Source organism: Lithobates pipiens, unplaced genomic scaffold, assembly GCF_037356315.1.
Source record: "Lithobates pipiens isolate NorthernLeopardFrog02 unplaced genomic scaffold, aLitPip1_a1.2 Scaffold_3, whole genome shotgun sequence".
Classification (NCBI taxonomy): Eukaryota; Metazoa; Chordata; class Amphibia; order Anura; family Ranidae; genus Lithobates; species Lithobates pipiens.
In genome coordinates this window covers 285,171,850-285,191,342 of record NW_027507790.1, presented here as the reverse complement: position 1 = coordinate 285,191,342, position 19,493 = coordinate 285,171,850, and the positions used below count along the sequence as shown (strand labels likewise).

General features: G+C 44.5%; 2 protein-coding genes across 3 annotated transcripts in view; one reads left to right on the top strand and one right to left on the bottom strand.

Moving 5' to 3' along the window:
- The window catches only part of PLXNA3 (plexin A3), a 162,963-nt gene extending 157,881 nt beyond the window's left edge, over nt 1-5,082 (top strand). Inside the window, exon 31 of the mRNA XM_077463262.1 lies at nt 1,138-5,082. Within this exon, the coding sequence (XP_077319388.1) occupies nt 1,138-1,233 (96 nt within the window). The 3' untranslated portion in view covers nt 1,234-5,082. The remainder of the gene's footprint in view (nt 1-1,137) is intronic.
- LOC143941218 (uncharacterized) overlaps nt 1-19,493 on the bottom strand; it is a 354,111-nt gene that overhangs the window by 299,944 nt on the left and 34,674 nt on the right. The window lies entirely within an intron of this gene.

The following is a 19,493-nucleotide window of genomic DNA, read 5'->3' as shown; positions in this document are numbered from 1 at the left end:
GGGGTTGTAAAGGTAAATGTTTTTTCACCTTAATGCATTCTATGTATTAAGGTGAAAAAACATCGGACACTGCCGGCGCCCCCCCCCCCCCCGTTTTACTTACCTGACCCCTCGAAAGTCCCGCGCTCGCCCCCACCATCCTCTTCGCCGCTCAGTCTGGCTGCTGATTGGCTGGAGGGGATGGATTGAAAGCAGCGCAGCCATTGGCTTGCGCTGCTGTCAATCACATCCAATGACGCGGAGGGCCGGGGGCGGGGCCGTGTGATACAGCGAGTGGCTATAGCCGCCGGCTGTATCATGGGAGCGCGCCTGCAGGTGCTTCTCACCATGGGAGGGAGCTCGCATGAACGTGAGATGTACCTACAGGAGGAAGCCGAGACAGCCGCCGAGGGACCCCAGAAGAGAAGGTTCGGGGCCACTATGTGCAAAACGAGCTGCACAGTGGAGGGAAGTATAACATGTTTGTTATTTATTTACTTTACAATCCCTTTAAAAATGAAATTTTAAAATTATGTATAACTTCTCATCAATTAAATAAAGATGAGATTATTTATATATCTTACAGCATATGTGTGTGTGTGTATGTATGTGTATATATATTATAATATAATTTTATTTTTTAAATGGCCAAAAGCCATTATAGTTTCCTTTTTAAAGGGAATGTAAAGTGCAATCTCAATATTTTTTTTTCTCTGTGGAAAAATCCCTCCTGCTTGCAGAACCCAAACTGAAATTTACACACACAGCTAAATTGGTCCACAGTTGTGCCAATCCCCCTTTCCTACCTTCAGAGGGTTCTGACTTTAGAAAGCCCATATAGAGGTAATCTATCATAGCGATGGTTCTGTAGGTAGGTGTTGGGGGCAGAGGGAAGGAAGCTGCACACTACCTGGAGGTATTTGCCCATTACAATGGGCTGAGAGTTGGCCATAATGACAAGGCTTTGGGGGGCTGGTCTAGGTATGTGCCGGCACCTCTTGGATCATTTTTATTGTTTTGAATGTGTGGGAAACATAACTGCATTTTACCACCTAGTGACGGTGAAGAGTAGCCATTTGTTCTTAGTATCATTTTCTGGAGGATGGAATAATCTGCTCCATATGTTCTACTATTTCTATAATTCCCTTTTTCTTGCAGATCCTCACTGCTTTGGATCGAGATTCTTATTGCCGAAAACACAAACTGCGCCAGAAGATGGAACAAGTTATCAATATGGTCTCAAGTAATAGCTGAACCTTGTGAACCCCTTCTCTGCCCCTTATCCCCTCAACCTCAACTCCCCAGGACCCCAAGATGAGCCAGAAACTGATAGGTAGCGGCCCACTTGGAGGCCAACATGACTAGAAGGGTGACGGGCAATGTGCAAAGCTATGGCACTGCCACAGAGACTCCACAGAGCCACCGACGGGACCTGTGTGACCAGAGCCTGAATCCTTTATCCAGGTTAGCAGCCGATCTTCACCAGCCATGGCACCGTGTGCCCCATGGCATGCCCACTCATTCGTCTACGACCGTGTGACAAGGTGCCCGTGTTCCAGTGCCTTGTGCTTGGGAGAGCAGAGCCTTGACTGCACACCTTTGGTGTAATATTGTGCTGACCACTAGGCGGGGTCGGTGTGCACACCATTCACTCTCTCTCTGCAAAACTTCTCGAGGGGGTCCGCGTCCTCAACCACCTTCTCCGCCCCTCTCGTCACTAGACTGCCTGGACTCTCTGGCCAATCAGGAGCTTGCACACAGTGAGGACGTCAATGTTTTTTGGTATCGTGAAGCCATATGACTCAGAGGGACACCTCCCCCCCCCTCCCCACCCCCCTTCCCAATGTTTGTTACCCACTAATAATCTCAGTGCACTATTGTTCCCCAAATCTCCTTGCTGCTCCTCTCCTGTGTTTTAAGTGCACCCCCAAGACTTTGTGGAGAGACGATGGAGTTATTTCATATCTGTGACGTGAAAATCGAGGGGTTCCCCAGATTTTAGGTATCGTAGGTAGGCGGGGACTCCCTTTATGTTAATGAGATTTTGTGCCATGCGGTATCAGTGGTTTTTATTTTATTTTTTTGTGGGAAGATGGCAGATGTGAGTGGGCGTGCAGTTTACCCTCATCTCACCCTCTCCCATACCCGCCCCCACCCCCCACACCACCCCCACTGCCTTTTGTCCAATGCTCCCTCTAAGTCACGTTCTGTGGAAAGATGGAGGTCAGAAAACAGGTCGAAACGGGGTCTTGAAACGCCATTGGGTTCCCTGCCTTGTAAATATTGAACTTGTCCTGATTTAACCCTTGTTTTTCCATAGAGCGACACTTACAGGGTTTGCAGACTGTCACTGGCCTCGGTTGTGTTGTGTACAGCTGTGTATCAGGGCGCATTTGGGTTAAGTCCATTCCAGGCCCTGGTTACTATATCATGCATTTTTTTTATATTTAATTTTATTTATTTAACTTATTCCTGTTTTATCCTCCACTGCAGAATGTGGACAGTGTTTTTATATAGATGCCATGCTTGGCGGAGAGGTGTGTGTGTGTGTGTGTGTACGCGCGCATGCGCGCGTCCTCTGTAGTTGTTTGAATGTTCCGTTTTATCCCTCCTCTTAGGTTCACCACCCAGGTCACACCTAACACTTGGGGGTGTCACGAAGCGATCAGTCTGGACTTCATGCCCCCCCCCCCCCCCCCCCATACTTTCCTGCAGTTGAAATTCTTGCTGACGTGAAGTCGGTGTGGATTTCGTTTTGCAAAAGAGTGGTGCACGGCAAAACAGAGTGCAATTCAATAAATGAACCAAAATGTCTGTCAGCCCCCAGATTCTCTTGTGTTCTCTCTATAGTCGGATAAAATAAGCACCATATTCATATAAAGGATTCTCCTGATTAGGTCTGAGACATGCGCCTGTTTGTGGTGACATGTAATATATTTTAACAGGTTCTCAAGTGTTGTGGTCTTGGGTTGGTCTTGGGTTGGTCTTGGGTTGGTCTCTGGCCTGCCCTGCACCAGTCTTTTCCCCCACTGTTGTGTTGTGTCGGTGGCAGAGTGGTGCTGCTATTGTGGGTCTGTTTGTAGCGTGTTGTATGGGACCTTCTCCAGATGACACCCAAAGCACAGGGCAGGGGGGATCCATCAGGATCATCTGAGCCACCACCCCAAAGGGGGAGGAGCTCCTTGCTGGTTTCCTAATGGGGACACAAACCAAAGCATATATTAGAAGCAATAACCAAGCACCAGGAAACTGCAAGTCTGCATTACATTTCTTGGTTCAACATAAAGTAGCAGAGCCCCTTCCTCGTATGCCCGTCTCCTCCCCTGTTCCCACCATGCGGGTGCAGTATTGGTACAGGCTCCGATCTCCCAGAACTTGGGCCCGTTTCATTCATCCCTGTGCTAAAAACCCACCCTGATAACAGAACTTGTGTTATTGTTTTGAATACTTGACCGCCCTCATTACTGTGCATGGTTTATTTGGCCCTCCCTGATTTCTGCTTGTTAAATGATTTTCTATTTTTGGTCAAATACTTGTTTGCATCCCTTGTCTAACTTGTCCTTAACTGCACTTCCTCAATAACCATCACCATGGTGGACTCTCATATCGGTGGCCTGCCACGTGACTGAACTTTCATATCCACACCAGACACTTAAAGTGTATATAAACCCTCCCATTGTTAAAAACCCATTCAGTTTAAAATAGAAATGAAAGGCAAAATATTTGTGCGTATGTATAAAAACAAATTCACTTTTACACCTTTTTTATTTATAAGTAATCACATACCCTCTGTTCCCAGCTGCAGAAGGACCTTTAGAGAGCTGGGGGAGGAGAAGCAGCAGCAGAAGGGCCTTTCCAGTGAATGGCTGTGCAGAGGGGGTGTGTCAGCACCGTTTGATCATTGGAGGAGAGCAGGTTGAGTTCTCAGCATAGCTAGAAAACTGACCAGAACTAGTGTGGTCAGTTTTTAATAGGAAAGCAAAGAGACTGGCAGGAACACCAGGAATTTTACATAAAGGAAGCAATACAAAGTGAACAGGATCAATATTCATACATGTACATGGTACAGCAGATGCACATCAGGAATATGAAATTCTAGGTTGACATATTCTTTAACTGTGCCATCCTATCCAGGGGCTGGCACATGACTGCCTCCTCATGGGGGTCCCGGCAAATGCATTGATCTATTGGGCACTTGACTACGCCCTCATATTCACACATGAACCAGTATCGGTGTTTGGCATTTAGCTGGACCTCTATCGGTATGTCTGGTTCTTGCCTATTATCTGTGAATAATATGCCCTTCCCTTTTCTATATCCTGCAGTTGGCTGGACCATCATCGTTGTCCCATCTTATTATCCATTACTTGGCCAGGCACCTTAGTCTGTGCTCCGCAGGGAAGTATATCCAGCACACTATTCCCTTCACACGAGGAAGGCCAAGTCCAGGATGGGGGCCCCATCATGTCCTTTCTAGTTCCTCTTCCACAACACATAACTTACTAACTCTTTCCGTACTTAACCAACCTCCCCTCTGTCAGGTACCTGATGTCCAGCCCAGGTACATAAACGCCTGACCCCCTGTGCTGGGTTTTTATAACTGCCAATGTTCTTTATTGCCAAACTGGAAACATTCCATGTTAGCTTGTGTGTATGTGTGTATTTGTGTGCCCCTGTCTCATGATACCTCACACGTAAAGGGTTCAATGTGACAGTGTGTAAATAAGGAGAAACCTATAAGATATATATATATATTTTGTAAGTCCGTGCCACTGTCCTGTATCCCCCCTTCCCCCCATCCTCATCATACGTAACCCCTTCACTACACCAGTACTTGACCGCTGGAGGCAGCGTCCACCACCCTCTGCGTCCTTACCAGCGTCTAAGGGGTTCAACTCTCCACCGTGAATGAAGGGATTTTGGTGCCTTAGAAACATTCTCCACCCCATGGGATCTGATACAGAGGTGACACCATGACACGTGCAGGGTCCACAGTATTTATCAGCACTTTATGTCTCCGGTGGCAGCGGATCTGATACTGTGAGCATGGCCTTTTTATTTCATGATGTTCTTTTTTGCAAAATAAAGGAATTCAAACTCCAACCTGCCTTGTGTTTGGTTTGTAAGCAGTGGATCTCGATAATAGTCAGCAGAGAAGCAAATCTGACTTGTATTGCAGTTACCAGTCATGTGGCTGTCCACTTTGGTTACGTGTTATACGTTCTGAATTTGTATGTAGAGACTCTTCCTAGTCACATCCCCGTTCTCAGCTGTACCCTCAGTGGAATCACCAACAGGACTAGCATTACTTCTGGTGGTGATGGCACCACCAATGGCCAAAGCAGAGCCATTCCTAATATTCAGAACTGGATTGTCAGGGTTGAACACTCATTCCTTTATATTAAACCTGTCTTCAGGTAGTTTTCCAAGTTTAAGTTAAGAAGTATGCACTGAACACATGGGGTTGATTTACTAAAACTGGAGAGTGCCAAATTTGGTGCAGCTGTGCACGGTAGCCAATCAGCTTCTAAGTTCAGCTTGTTCAATTAAGCTTTGACCAAAAAACCTGGAAGCTGATTGGTTTCTATGCAGAACTGCACTAGAGTGGCAATACTAATGGGAACTTGCAGGCTTCAGGGGAGCTCCTAAAAATACAGTGAGGTGTGCGTAGGCGCCTCTGTGCCTTTTTTTTTTTTTTTTTTTTTTTTTTTTTTTTTGTGTCACTTGCATAGATATATCTTATTATCCAACTGACAGCTGCACTTCATTTCTTGTCCCTTATATTGTACCAGTCCTGTAGTACCTAAACTCAAACAAGACTCTAAAGGAATCTAACCATAGAAGTAAGGAACAAATTGAATACGTTGAGCATCAATGTATGGAAAAGATCACTATGTAGAATTTAAATTTAAAGTATGTCTAATGATTGATATATCTACAGGACAGGACAGGGGCAACATTTCCCATGGGTTATAAGAATGTACCTTTAAGAGATTGGACACTAGCGAGCTTTTGAGGACATGCCACCCCAGGACATCCTCCCCTATAACCTTCTGTAAATCCTCAGTTTTGTGCTAGTGTCTGAATGTGATGGACCTCTTCTCCTTTGTGAATGTTCTTCAATAAACACCTTACTGCCTTATATTGTCTACACAGAAGCAGTACATCTGATTCCTTAAGAGCTGTACCCAGACCCCACACTGTGAGGATGGCATGTAATGTTTGCTTAGGACACTAGATCCTGCATGGGAGCTTACCTTGGCACTTGGTGCAATGCAGTGGCAGCCGCAGAGTGTTTTACAGGTCCAGGGCCATGAATTATTGTTATGGAACCCAGTCCCCAATGGACCCTTCGGAGGAATGGCAGATGGACTTTATTTACAGTTCATGAACAGATAAATTGTGTCATCTGTGACGATTGGGTCACACTTCTGTGACTGATCCTGATGTTTCTGTTATAAACAACATCTCACTGTACCTATTGAAAGAAGGAACATCTTCATTGATTCTGCATATAGGAAGTTTGAGATGCTTCTAAGGGCTCTTTGCTCTTACAGGCCCGGCCTTGCAGTGAGCTCTTGCTGCCATTTCAGGTTGCCAAACTGCAGCTAATTGGACTAGGACAATGAACAAAAAACATTCACCTGTATTTTAGGATTGTGCTGTTGCAGAGAAATTATAGCAATTGCCGTGTGCTCTGCTTTTTATGTGGATGCCCTTGAACATATCAGGAGACAAATTTCCAGGTTGGCTCAAATATCTATTTGAATGCACAGAATCCTGTGGCTTAAAGCTTGGACAGCTGAAACTGCCTACAAAAGGTGCCTTACATATATGCCTTGCCAAGTAAGATGTCTGTTTTTTTGAGGCACTTGACCAATTTATCAAAGAGGTAACCAAAGCAAACTTGATTTCCGCAAAGGAAAAGTCCAAAAACAACCCTTCCTTTCAGCACAAGGCTTGGCCCACAAAAGCCACAAAGCCCCCTTCACAATGAAGGGGCTCCCTAATTTCAAGGAGTGGGGGACATATGATTGCCTCTCTCTGGGCAAATCAAACCAACCAAAGACCATCCAAGGACAGTTATATTTGCAAATGGCCCTGAACCACCTCTTGTGCCAGGAAGTCATTGTGCCAGTACCTCCACAAGACGGGTTCAAAGATTTCTACTCCAACCTGGTCATGGTACCAAAGCCCAGTGGGGATATTTGTACTATTTTGTACCTAAAAACACAACAAATACCTTCAAATTACAAAATTCTGCATGAAATCCACAAGGTCAGCAATGAAACCCAAAACACATCAAAAAGAATCCTCAAAGTTCCCCTCCACCAATAAATGTACTGATAATCAAAGCACCAAAAAAACTATCTTAAACAAAATTGGAGTATCCCCGCGCTATCATATAAAACCTAAATTAATGCTAAGGGCGGGTTGCAGCAGAACACCGACAGAGGTATAGACCCTACCCCTGAAAGACGTGTATCAAAATCAAATAAGTGGTGCTGCGCTACCTTAAAAATAATAAATGAATCTAAAGTGCCTAGTGCTTACTATTAATTAAATACCAAATTGCATATAACTAAACAATAGTGTAAACCAGCTATCGTGACCATAAATAAGGCAATAGGTGAGTAACGTGTCAGGTGCTAAAATGAAACATACAATATACAAGCGATATTAAAGCGGTTCTTCACCCTAAAGGGGAAGTTCCGCTAGTATTATCCCTCCCCCCCTCCGGTGCCACAATCGGCACCTTTCGGGGGGGAGGGGGGTGCAGCTACCTGGATAATCCAGGTATCTGCACCCACTTCCGGCCAGACCGCCGCATGGCTCCGCCCACCCCCGCATGGCTCCCCCCCCCGTTGTGTTCTGGGAAACACACAGTTCCCAGAGACACAGCGGGGGACCATAAGAGAAGCGCAGCGCAACTCGCGCATGCGCAGTAGGGAACCGGGCAGTGAAGCCCTCATGCTTCACTTCCCGATTCCCTGACAGAGGATGGCGGCGGTGGCTGCAGAGAGACGAGCGATCGCTCGTTATCTGCCGCCGACATCGCTGGAACCTGGGACAGGTAAGTGTGATATTATTAAAAGTCAGCAGCTGCAATATTAGTAGCTGCTGGCTTTTAATATTTTTTTTTTAGGTGCAGCTCCTCTTTAAAGTGTCCAGTGCTTCATAGGTTCAAAGTGGCATAAACCAGTGGAAATGTATAGTGCAAGCAAGCTCTTTCCTCAGTAAAAATTGACACAATAAACTAAAAACTATACCAATAATGACACACACGTGAATCACACAGTGCAATTAGAACACATGAGTAAAGTAAAATGGCAGAGTCTCTTTAAAAAAATATATAAAGTGACGCGTGATTCATAAGGTGCTTCTCCGGGTACAGGGTGCCAGGAAAACCAGTGTGTACAACCTCTTGTGCCTCTTCAGTGTTCCACACACATCAAGTGAAGTGGCCCCTTACCTTACTGCTGTAAGGTAAACAGCAGAAAGAAAAATCTCAAACAGTCCAGGCGGTGTGTCCCTACTCCCGGAACATAAATCTTATCCCCACGTCAGTTGTTGGAATAACAGGGTCTCGTAGGGAAAAGGAAAGGAAGGCTCCAATGGGGAAGTACATATATACTTTTATTAATAAAACCAAAAAAATGGAGAGGTACTCAAACAACAGATGGGTAATTCACATATCGCAACACAGCCGAGCGTTCCGTTCGTGTCTCGGACGTCACTTCCGGTGTCCTGATTCCTCCTATTCCGACGCGTATCCTTCATGAATATCAATGAGTTCATGTGACACGTGACGATGCGCGTCGGAATAGGAGGAATCAGGACACCGGAAGTGACGTCCGAGACACGAACGGAACGCTCGGCTGTGTTGTGATATGTGAATTACCTATCTGTTTGTGAGTACCTCTCCATTTTTTTGGTTTTATTAATAAAAGTATATATGTACTTCACCATTGGAGCCTTCCTTTCCTTTTCCCTACGTGACCCTGTTATTCCAACAACTGACGTGGGGATAAGATTTATGGTCCGGGAGTAGGGACACACCGCCTGGACTGTTTGAGATTTTTCTTTCTGCTGTTGAGGACATTGTACTGCCAACCTTGTGCCCTGTTCCTAAGTATCCAAAGGAATGGTCTCTATATTGCCTGGACTTTGTCAGATCCATTAGAGTATGCCTCAAACCTCCTCCTTTTACATACTCATTCTACCAGATCGGTGGGAGTTTTCTGGGCATTTTTGTTTTTGGGCCTGTTGGTACAATTCTGTTTGCCTAGTTGTTGCCCACCCTTCTTTGTTAATTTATATTTAAGAATGTGTTTGGTTGGATTTCTAGCCAGTATTGCATAATTGTTTACGAAGAATCACAGAAATTAGACCATCAGAATTTAAATATGTGGACAGAATACTCCATCTACATGTTTAATCTTTATTCTATGGCGACATGAATTGAATTATGTATGGTACAATTCGTAGTAGTTTGCCAATAGACCACAGGGAGGCGCTCTCTCAGCACGATGGAGCTCCTGTCTGGACTGGATTGGTGATTAAAATACACTGCTCAAAAAAAAAAAAATTAAAGGAACACTTTAAAAACACATCAGATCTCAAAGGGGAAAAAGATGCTGGATATCTATACTGATATGAAGTGGGTAATGTGAAAGGTTGCTATATCGTTTGGAAATGAAAATGATCAAACTACAGGGGCAGAATTCAAAGATGCCCCAAAAATCAAAGTAAAAAAATGCGTCAGGCTAGTCCATTTTGCTGAAATTTCATTGCAGCAACTCAAAATGGAACTCCGTAGTTTGTATGCCTGACCACATCGGGACATGCTCTTAATGAGACGGATGGTGTTCTGGGGTATTTCCTCCCAGATCTGGACCAGGGCATCGCTGAGCTCCTGAACAGACCGAGGTGCAACCTGGCTGCGTCCGATAAACCGAAACATGATGTCCCAGAGGTGTTCTATTGGATTTAGATCAGTCGATTCCTTCGTCCTCCAGGAACTGGCTGCATACTCCTGCCAGGTGAGGCCAAGCATTGTCGTGCACCAGGAGGAATCCAGGACCCACTGGGCCAGCGCAGGGTCTGACAATGGGTCCAAGGATCTCATCCTGATACCTAATGGCAGTCAGGGTGCCATTGTCTAGCCTGTAGGGGTCTGTGTGTCCCCAGACCATCACTGACCCACCACCAAACCGGTCATGCTGCACAATGTTACAGGCAGTATAACTATCTCAACGGCTTCTGCAGACCCTTTTTCGTCTGTCACATGCTCGGGGTGAACCTGCTCTCATGTGTGAAAAGCACAGGGTGCCAGTGGCAGATCTGCCAATTCTGGTGTTCAACAGCAAATGGCAATCAAACTCCACAGTTCTGGGCAGTGAGCACAGGGCCTAGTAGAGGACGTCGGGCCCTCAGACCACCCTCATGAAGTCTGTTTTGGATTGTTTGGTCAGATACATTCACACCAGTGGCCAACTAGAGGTCATTTTGTAGTGCTCTGGCACTGCACATAGGAGCAGATACGGGTCCTGATGGTTTAAGGACCTTCTACAGCCCTCTGTCCAGCTCTCCTAGAATAACTGCCTGTCTCCTGGAATCTCCTCTATGCTCCTGAGACTGCTGGGTGACGGAAAACCTGGCAATAGCATGTATTGACGTTCCATGCTGGAGGAGTTGGACTACCTGTGCAACCTCTATAGGGTCCAGGTATCGCCTCCTGCTACCAGCAGTGACACTGGCACTAGCCCAATCCAAAACTAGTGAAAAACAGTCAGAAAAGATGAGCAGGGGGCACAAAATGCCAGTGGCCTCCACCTGCAAAACCATTCCTGTTTTGGAGGTCATCTCATTGTAGCCCATCTAGTGCAGCCGTTGTTCATTTCATTAACACCAAAGCACCTGAAACTGATTAACAACCCCCTCTGCTACTTAACTGACCAGATCAATATCCCAGGAGTTTAATTGACTTGATGCTATACACTAATTAAAAAGTTTCTTTAATGTTATTGAGCAGTGTATATAAATAAGGGTCGGATATGACGGCCTTCACCGAACATGTTGAGTTTGGGGTTGAAAATGGTCTGGTGTGGGGTGAACTTACTAGTATGTCTAGTTTTCGGTTACACATAAGAGAATGTTTCTCTTCATGGAAAACTTATTTTCAGCACCCCTACCAGATTATATTTTACCCCCTGCATCCACCTGCAGGTTCTTTAACTTTTTGCCAACATACGTTATTTTTAGCTGTGTATAATGAAGTTCTATTGTAGGACTTGGTGGGTTCTGTGTGCGGAGAGATTGGCTCACAGCTCTGTCATTGGTTGATTTTATCAGTCATATTTCTATACTTACAGGATCTTTAACCATTTGATGACCAGCAACATGCTGGTACGTCGCAGAACTTTAAGTGGTTATACCTGCAGCTGCAGGCGTCATCCCAGTACCATTTTTTTTAGAGCCTGACGGTCTCCTGTCTCCGTGGTCCAGATTTCACAGAAATGGAGGCAGCCAAAAGGAATCATAGAAACCAATCGTGCAGAGCGTGAATATATATTTTATTTCAAACACTTGAAAATACAATTGCATGTAAAAGGATTATAATGGGAAAATCGTACAGAAGTTGTGTGGCTATGGAATGCTCTACCAATCAACATCCGCCTGGAAGAAAATCACCTGGCTTTTAGGAAAAAACTCAAGACCTTCCTCTTTTAGCAGATGATCAAAGCTCGCCACAGCGCCTAGAGGCGATTCAGTTCGCATTGTGCGCTATATAAGTATTTCATTCATTCATTCATTCAAGTTACATCAGATCTGATTTTCCAACATGGCATTCTAGCCCCCACCCAGTGTGATGTCACTCCACACCTCGCATGCTGTGCCAGTCACGGCTTTCTCAAAGGCACAGGTAAGCTATCACTATCGGGCACTATATGCAGTGATTTCACATTGAAGCTCTATTGGAAGAAACGGCACATTTTTTTGAGAATGCACAAAGATTGTATGGTGTATAGGACTTTTACCCTGAATAATTCAAATTATAAATTGCTACAGTGAGGGGAAAGAGTATGATCTCATCTGATGTACTGGTGGCCCATCTCATTTCTTGCGACCCGAACAAGCCAGGAAAGTACAAATCCCCCCCCCCCCCAATGACCCCTTTTTCTTGAAAGTAGACATTCCAAGGTATTTAGTAAGAGGCATCGTGAGGTTTTTGATGTTGTCATTTTTTCCCACAATTCTTTGCAAAATTAAGATTATTTTTTTTCTTTCACAAAATTGTCACCATAATACCACAAATAACGCCCCAAAATATATTCTGCTACTCCTGAGCTTTACGATGTGTGGGACTTTCACAGCCTGGCCATATAGAGACCCAACATGCAGGGAGCACCATTACGTGTTCTAGGAGCATATATTACACATCTAACTTGTTGACTACCTATTACACTTTTGAAGGCTCTGGAGCACCAGGACAATGACACGTGACACTGACGTGGCACTGATAACAGATGGCTCTGATACGTGGCACTGATGGCACGTTACACTGATGACAGATGGCACTGATACGTGGCACGTGACACTGATGACAGATGGCATTAATATGTGGCACCGATGACAGATGGCACTGATACGTGGCACTGGTGACACTGATCACAGGTGGCACGTGGAACTGGGGACAGGTGGCACTGATAGGTAGCACTGGGGACAGATGGCACTGTGTTGTGTTAGTGTTCACTGTTTTTTTTTTTTTCACTCCCACTGCAGCACAGAAGCTCTCCCTCCTCGCACACTGTCTCTCTGTGAGGAGGGAGAGCCGGCGATGAGAGATGATCTTGTATGCTTACATATAAGATCACCTTCCATTGGACTCGCCGATCGAGTGCTAAACGGCCCCTGTGATTGGCCATTTAGCATGATCTGTGATTGGCTGTGTCCAAGTGACACTGCCAATACAGAACTTCCCCTCTGCATGCCCGCGGCGGCGCACAGAGGGGAAGTAAACAGGACGACGTCTAGGGACACCCTCCCGGCAGTTGCCGTCCTGCGCTGTAGGCGTCTTTCGTCTATAGCGCGTGCGCAAAGTGGTTAACAGTGAGAGACAGAATAGGAAAAACAATCCAGAAGACCGCATTTCAAAAAGTTCTAAATTGATTTGCATTTTAATGAGTGAAATAAGTATTTGACCCATTCGCAAAACATTACTTAGTACGTGGCAAAACCCTTGCTGAAAATCAGAGGTCAGATGTTTTTTTGTAGTAGGCCACCAGGTTTGCACATCTCAGGTGGGATTTTGTCCCACTCCCCTTTGCAGATCCTCTCCAAGTCATTAAGGTTTTGAGACTGACTTTGGTAACTCAAACCTTCAGCTCCCTCCATATATTTTTCTTTGTGATTAAGGTCTGGAGACTTACTAGGCCACTCCAGGACCTTAATGTGTTATTTCTTGGGCCACTCCTTTGTTGCCTTGGCCATGCGTTTTGGGTCATTGTCATGCTGGAAGTCCCATTCATGACCCATTCTCAATGCCCTGGCTGAGGGAAGGAGGTTCTCACCCAAGATTTGATGGTACATGGCCCCGTCCATCATCCCTTTTGATGCGGTGAAGTTGTCCTGTCACCTTAGCAGAAAACCCCCCCAAAGGATAATGTTTCCACCTCCATGTATGACGGTGGGGGATGGTGTTCTTGGGGTCATGGGCAGTATTCTTCCTCCTCTTCAAAACACAGCGAGTTGAGTTGATGCCAAAGAGCTCAATTTTGGTCTCATCTGACCACAACACTTTCAGTTGTCCTCTGAATCATTCAGATGTTCATTAGCAAACTTCAGACGGGCCTTTACATGTTTTCTTGAGCAGGAGGACCTTGCAGGTGCTGCAGGATTTCAGTCCTAAATGATGTAGTGTGTTATCAATTGTTTTCTTGGTGACTGTGGTCCCAGCTGCCTTGAGATCATTGACAAGACTCTCCCATGTAGTTCTGGGCGGATTCCTCACCATTCTCAAAATCATTGAAACTCCATGAGGTGAGATCATGTATGGAGCCCCAGACTGAGAGAGATTGACAGTTATTTAGTTTCTTCCATTCGAGAATAATCCCACCAACTGTTGTCACCTCTCACCAAGCTGCTTGGTAATGGTCTTGTAGCCCATTCCAGGATTTTGACAGCTCTTTGGTCTTGGCCATGGTGGAGAGATTGGACTCTCAGTTGATTACTTCTGTGGACAGGTGTCTTTTATAAAGGTATTCAATGCCCTTGCTGATGGGAGGAGGTTTGCACTCAATCTTGCGATACATGGCCCCATTCATTCTTTCATGTACACGGATCAGTCGTCCTGTTTCCTTTGCAGAGAAACCGCTCGATGTTGCCACCCCCATGCTTCACAGTAGGTATGGTGTTCTTTGGTTGCAACTCAGAATTCTCTCTCCTCCAAACACGAGTTGTGTTTCTACCAAACAGTTCTACTTTGGTTTCATCTGACCATATGACCTTCTCCCAATCCTCTTCTGGATCATCCAAATACTCTCTAGCAAACCTCAGATTGGCCCGGACATGTACTGGCTTAAGCAGGGGGACACGTCTGGCACTGTGGGATCTGAGTCCCTGGCGGTGTAGTGTGTTACTGATGGTGGCCTTTGTTACATTGGCCCCAGCTCTCTGCAGGTCATTCACTAGACCCCCCCCGTGTGGTTCTGGGATTTTTGCTCACCGTTCTTTTGATAATTTTGACCACAACCGGGTGAGATCTTGTGTGGAGCCCCAGATCGAGGGAGATTATTGGTGGTCTTGTATGTCTTCCATTTTCTAATTATTGCTCCCACATTTGATTTCTTCACACTGAGCTGCTTGCCTATTGCAGATTCAGTCTTCCCAGCCTGGTGCAGGTCTACCATTTTGTTTCTTGTGTCCTTCCACAGCTCTTTGGTCTTCACCATAGTGGAGTTTGGAGTGTGACTGTTTGAGGTTGTGGACAGATGTCTTTTATACTGATAAGTTCAGACAGGTGCCATTAATACAGGTAATGAGTGGAGGAGAGAGGAGCCTCTTATAGAAGAAGATACAGGTCTGTGAGAGACGGAAATCTTGCTTGTTTGTAGGAGACCAAATACTTATTTTCCACCATAATGTGCAAATAAATTCTTTCAAAAAATCAGAGAATGTGATTGGATTTGTTTCCACATTTTGTCTCTCATAGTTGAGGTGATCCCTATGATGACAATTACAGGCGTCTCATCTTTTTAAGTGGGAGAACTTCCACAATTGGTGGCTGACTAAATACTTTTTTGCCCCACTGTATATAAACACACAGCATCTCACAAAAGTCAGTACACCCCTCACATTTTTGTAGATATTTTCTTCTCTCTTCATGTGACAACACTGAAGAAATGACACTTGTCTACAATGTAAAGTAGTGAGTGTACAGCTTGTATAACAGTGTAAATTTCCTGTCCCCTCAAAATAACTTAACACACAGCCATTAATGTTTAAACTGCTGGCAACAAAAGTCAGTACACCCCTAATGCCGCTTACACACGATCGGACTTTCCGGCAGACTTGGTCCGGCGGACCAGAATCCTTTGGACAATTCGATCGTGTGTGGGCTCTGTCTGACTTTTTCTTCCCAAAAGTCAGACGGACCTAGAAATATAACATGTTGTAAATCTTGGTCCACCAGACCAAGTTCCTATCGGGAAGCTCGTTCATCTGTATGCTGGTCTGACGGACCAAATGCAACACGCAGGCAGCTACAGCACCTGGCCACGAGAATAATTCCAGCACTATCCTATCGCGCTGATTCTCGGCTGCAGGATACTGTACATCTCACTCGCTGCAATAGGAAAAACACATTTTCCTATCGCAGCGACAGGGAATGCCCCTCCAGGGGCATACCAGGCCCTCAGGTCTGGTATGGATTTTTAAGGGGAACCCCTACGCCGGAAAAAACTACGTGGGTTCCCCCCAAAATCCAAACCAGACCCTTAACCGAGCATGCCCGGCCGGTAGGGAAAGGGGGTGGGGACGAGTGAGCCCCCCCCCCCGAACCGTACCAGGCCGCATGCCCTCAACATGGGGGGTGGGTGCTTTGTTGGCTGCGAGACCTTGTGAGAGGGACTGTCCAACCTGAGGGATCATCCAGCTGGGAATGGCTGTTCTCTGGATGCAGGTCAAAGTAAGCAAGTTCTTTAACGTTTTTGGACTTTGACACTAAGAGAACCTGAACTTCCCTTTCCAACCCTCTGATCCCAAGTAGAAAGACTGTTCAGTGGTTGAGGTTTGCAAATAAAATCCATTCAAGTGGATCTATTGTCAGTCTCAAGTTACTGGGCCACCGACCACGGGACATCCCCTAAATGTGCCACAAGGAGAACGGAAGGCAATGGTAAAAAATAACCAGCAGCTCCTTCGTGGGTTGGTGCTACATATACCGTATATAGTGTGTATGTATATATAATGCTATAATATGTATTAAAGTTTTTGATTCTACATTTATCAATTTAGAAATTGATTGGGGTGGACTATTTATGATTTATATATGAATTTATTTCTTTATGTATTTATTTACTTTGGTGTCAGCAAAATCCTCTCCTTAAGTGTGCTATACAGACTGTTTTATAATAACATTTATTAACATTGTGCATGGACTCTTTCTTTTTGAATGAATATGTGTTAAATATGATCATTTGCGGTATGTGAAGGATCCTATGTTTTTTTTTTAGTTTTTTTTTAGTTTGTTTTTAGTTTGTTTTTAGTTTGTTTTTAGTTTGTTTTTAGTTTGTTTTTAGTTTGTTTTTAGTTTGTTTTTAGTTTGTTTTTTAGTGTTGCCTGAGTCCATAAGGACTCCTGGGTTGATATTTATTTCTGAACTGTTTTTATACAAAAAAAAAAAAGACTATTGATTATAGGTAGCAGCTGTGACCATTAATTTGGCTGATTTATTTTAATACACTGTTTTTATATATGTATTTTACATAGATATATATGTAGAGACATTATTTGCCATCACATGAGCGCTTGTTTGTTAGAGATTAGGCCTATTCTCTCATTTCTTTGACTATTTACTGGTTTTGCACAATTCACTTTAAGAACATACGTGTGCGGTATCTCCGCGAACATCAGATCATGGGCGCTATTTCTAGCACCACCTTTGTAAATGTAAAGTGGTGACCTGGGAAGGCTTTTAAAGCGTCACCTATGGATAGTAAATTTGTTTTGTTGCCATTTCACAGTTGTGTGCAATTTTAAATCATGACATGTTTGGTATTTATTTACTTGGCATAACATCTTTTATATTTTACCATAAATTGGGTTATGTATTGTTTTTTAAATTAAAATTAAAAAGTGTTTTTTTTCCCCCAAAATTGCATTAAAAAAAAACCCAAATACCATATGAGATAAACAATTCCAACACCCACCAATTCATTCTTTAGGGCTTCTGCTTTAAAAAAATATGTCATGTTTTTTGGGGTTCTAAGAATTTATTTTAGCAAAAAATACAGATTTTTACATGTAAACAAATAGTGCCAGAAAAAGGCTTTGAGGTCAAGCGGTTAAAGATTGCATGGTGGTTGATGTTTTTTTTTTGGTTGTACACACGGCTCTCATACAAGTTACATCCTGTGTGAATAAGGCCTTGAAGTGGTGGTAAGCACCACTTTTGAACTTGTACCTATAGGTAAGTCTATAATAAGGCTTACCTTGTAGATACAGTGACTTGCACAGTTTAGGAGATATTAACAAGCGATGCTGCTGATGATGTCACCATTGCATGCCCTCTGAATGAACGGCATACGCACTCCGTACCGTCAGACCCCCTTGCTGGATCCAAGGGCTCCCGTCTGCATCTGCAGGAGTGACGTCACCTCGGCTCCAGCCATTTACACAGCCAGAGCTAGCGAAGCTGGAAGGAAGACTGGGGGAATATGGCAGCTCGGGGGATGTGCTGAGCGGGAGGGATTCCCTTTGCAGGTGTGTTTGTCATAATGTGCTAGTATGCAGTGTATACTATACTATACTACATTATGCCCTAACCCTGCGGGGGGGCGGCAGTTAATTTTAGTTAATTCACTGTCAGTTTACTACCACTTTAATACTTGCAGATATTTTCCATGAAGGACAGAAAATTAGGGAGGTGTTCATCACTGAGAGCCCCCCGGGAAGAAAGGAAGGAGGAATCTTCCCAGCAGGACCTCAGACCATAATAAGAAACCTGAAAGGTGTAATTGATTTCCTGCTCTGTCCAATATTAAAATAAATCTATAGTATAGCTAAATTGTTGATCGAATATGTCCATCGCTAGAAGCATAGACCAGAGGCAGCGAAGCTGAGATGTTGCTGGTCCAGACCTAGCATGCAGCTTCCAGCTGAGCTTTTTCACTCTATTTTACTTCCTGCCAGATTTCCCGAGCAATCCAGACACAAACCTGGTGTAGGCAGACATTCCCCACAAAGACAAAGTATAAACTTTTGGCACATTCCTAGGAGCAGAAGTGTAGACTGGATTATATCATGTCAAAGAAGTACAAGGTCCAGACCCAACACATCCCAGAAAACGGACATCTCATCCCTTTAGTATCTCTCTCCTCTCCAGCTGTTCCTCCACATAACATTCATTTCACAAACCAGACAAAATGGAGAACCGTGCATCTTCTGATTCATGGATCCAGCAGTATGGGGGGGGGGATGGAAACCTCTATAGATGGGAATGGATCTGATGACATTTTGGTAAGCAAGGCTGTGATCGATGAGATTACATGTCCCCCTACCGACCCCCTCCAAATTTTAAAGGTACTGATCCTGATAAGACACACAGCCCCCATCGAAATCCTTCTGGTTGGGCTTGGATCGGATTCTTGGGATGAACCAACACTGGACACCCTTCCCATACACCGTGGTGATAAAAATATACAAATTCCCAGCTTGCTTACCAGGCAGACTGCAACAAACTGAACCGACCCCAACAGTTCACATTAAAGGGTTTTAGTTTGCACACATTTGCAAATACTTGCATAAGCTGCAGAGGCCACATCATTGCGCCCGAGTATTATCTGCAGTCCAACAATGAATGTGAGTCTCCTGAGTTGGAGCAAATATATAATAATGGACAGATGAAGGGCCCTTTTATGTTGTGACACTGACACCCAGTGGTTAGAATATGAACTGCACATAATTAGTTTAGACTGAATAAAGAAGAATTAGTCTTCTCTATTCTACCTGTTTAGGTTGACTAAACTAGTCAAGTGTGGAACCTGGAGGCTGCGATTGACGATCTGCTTTTGAAAATGTTGCTTGGCTGTTATCCTGACCTACTGGATAAAATAAATTCCTGGAACTAACTTGGAATAATCGTCAGATTAGGAAAGTCAAAACTAATGCGGCCAGAAGGGTCATTATGAAGGCCAAGAACCGAACAGCAGCTTCCATGTTTCTCTCTTGAAAAGTTTCCTTTGATCCCTTTGCAACCAGAGCCATTTTTGCAGACACCCTAGAGCAGGGAT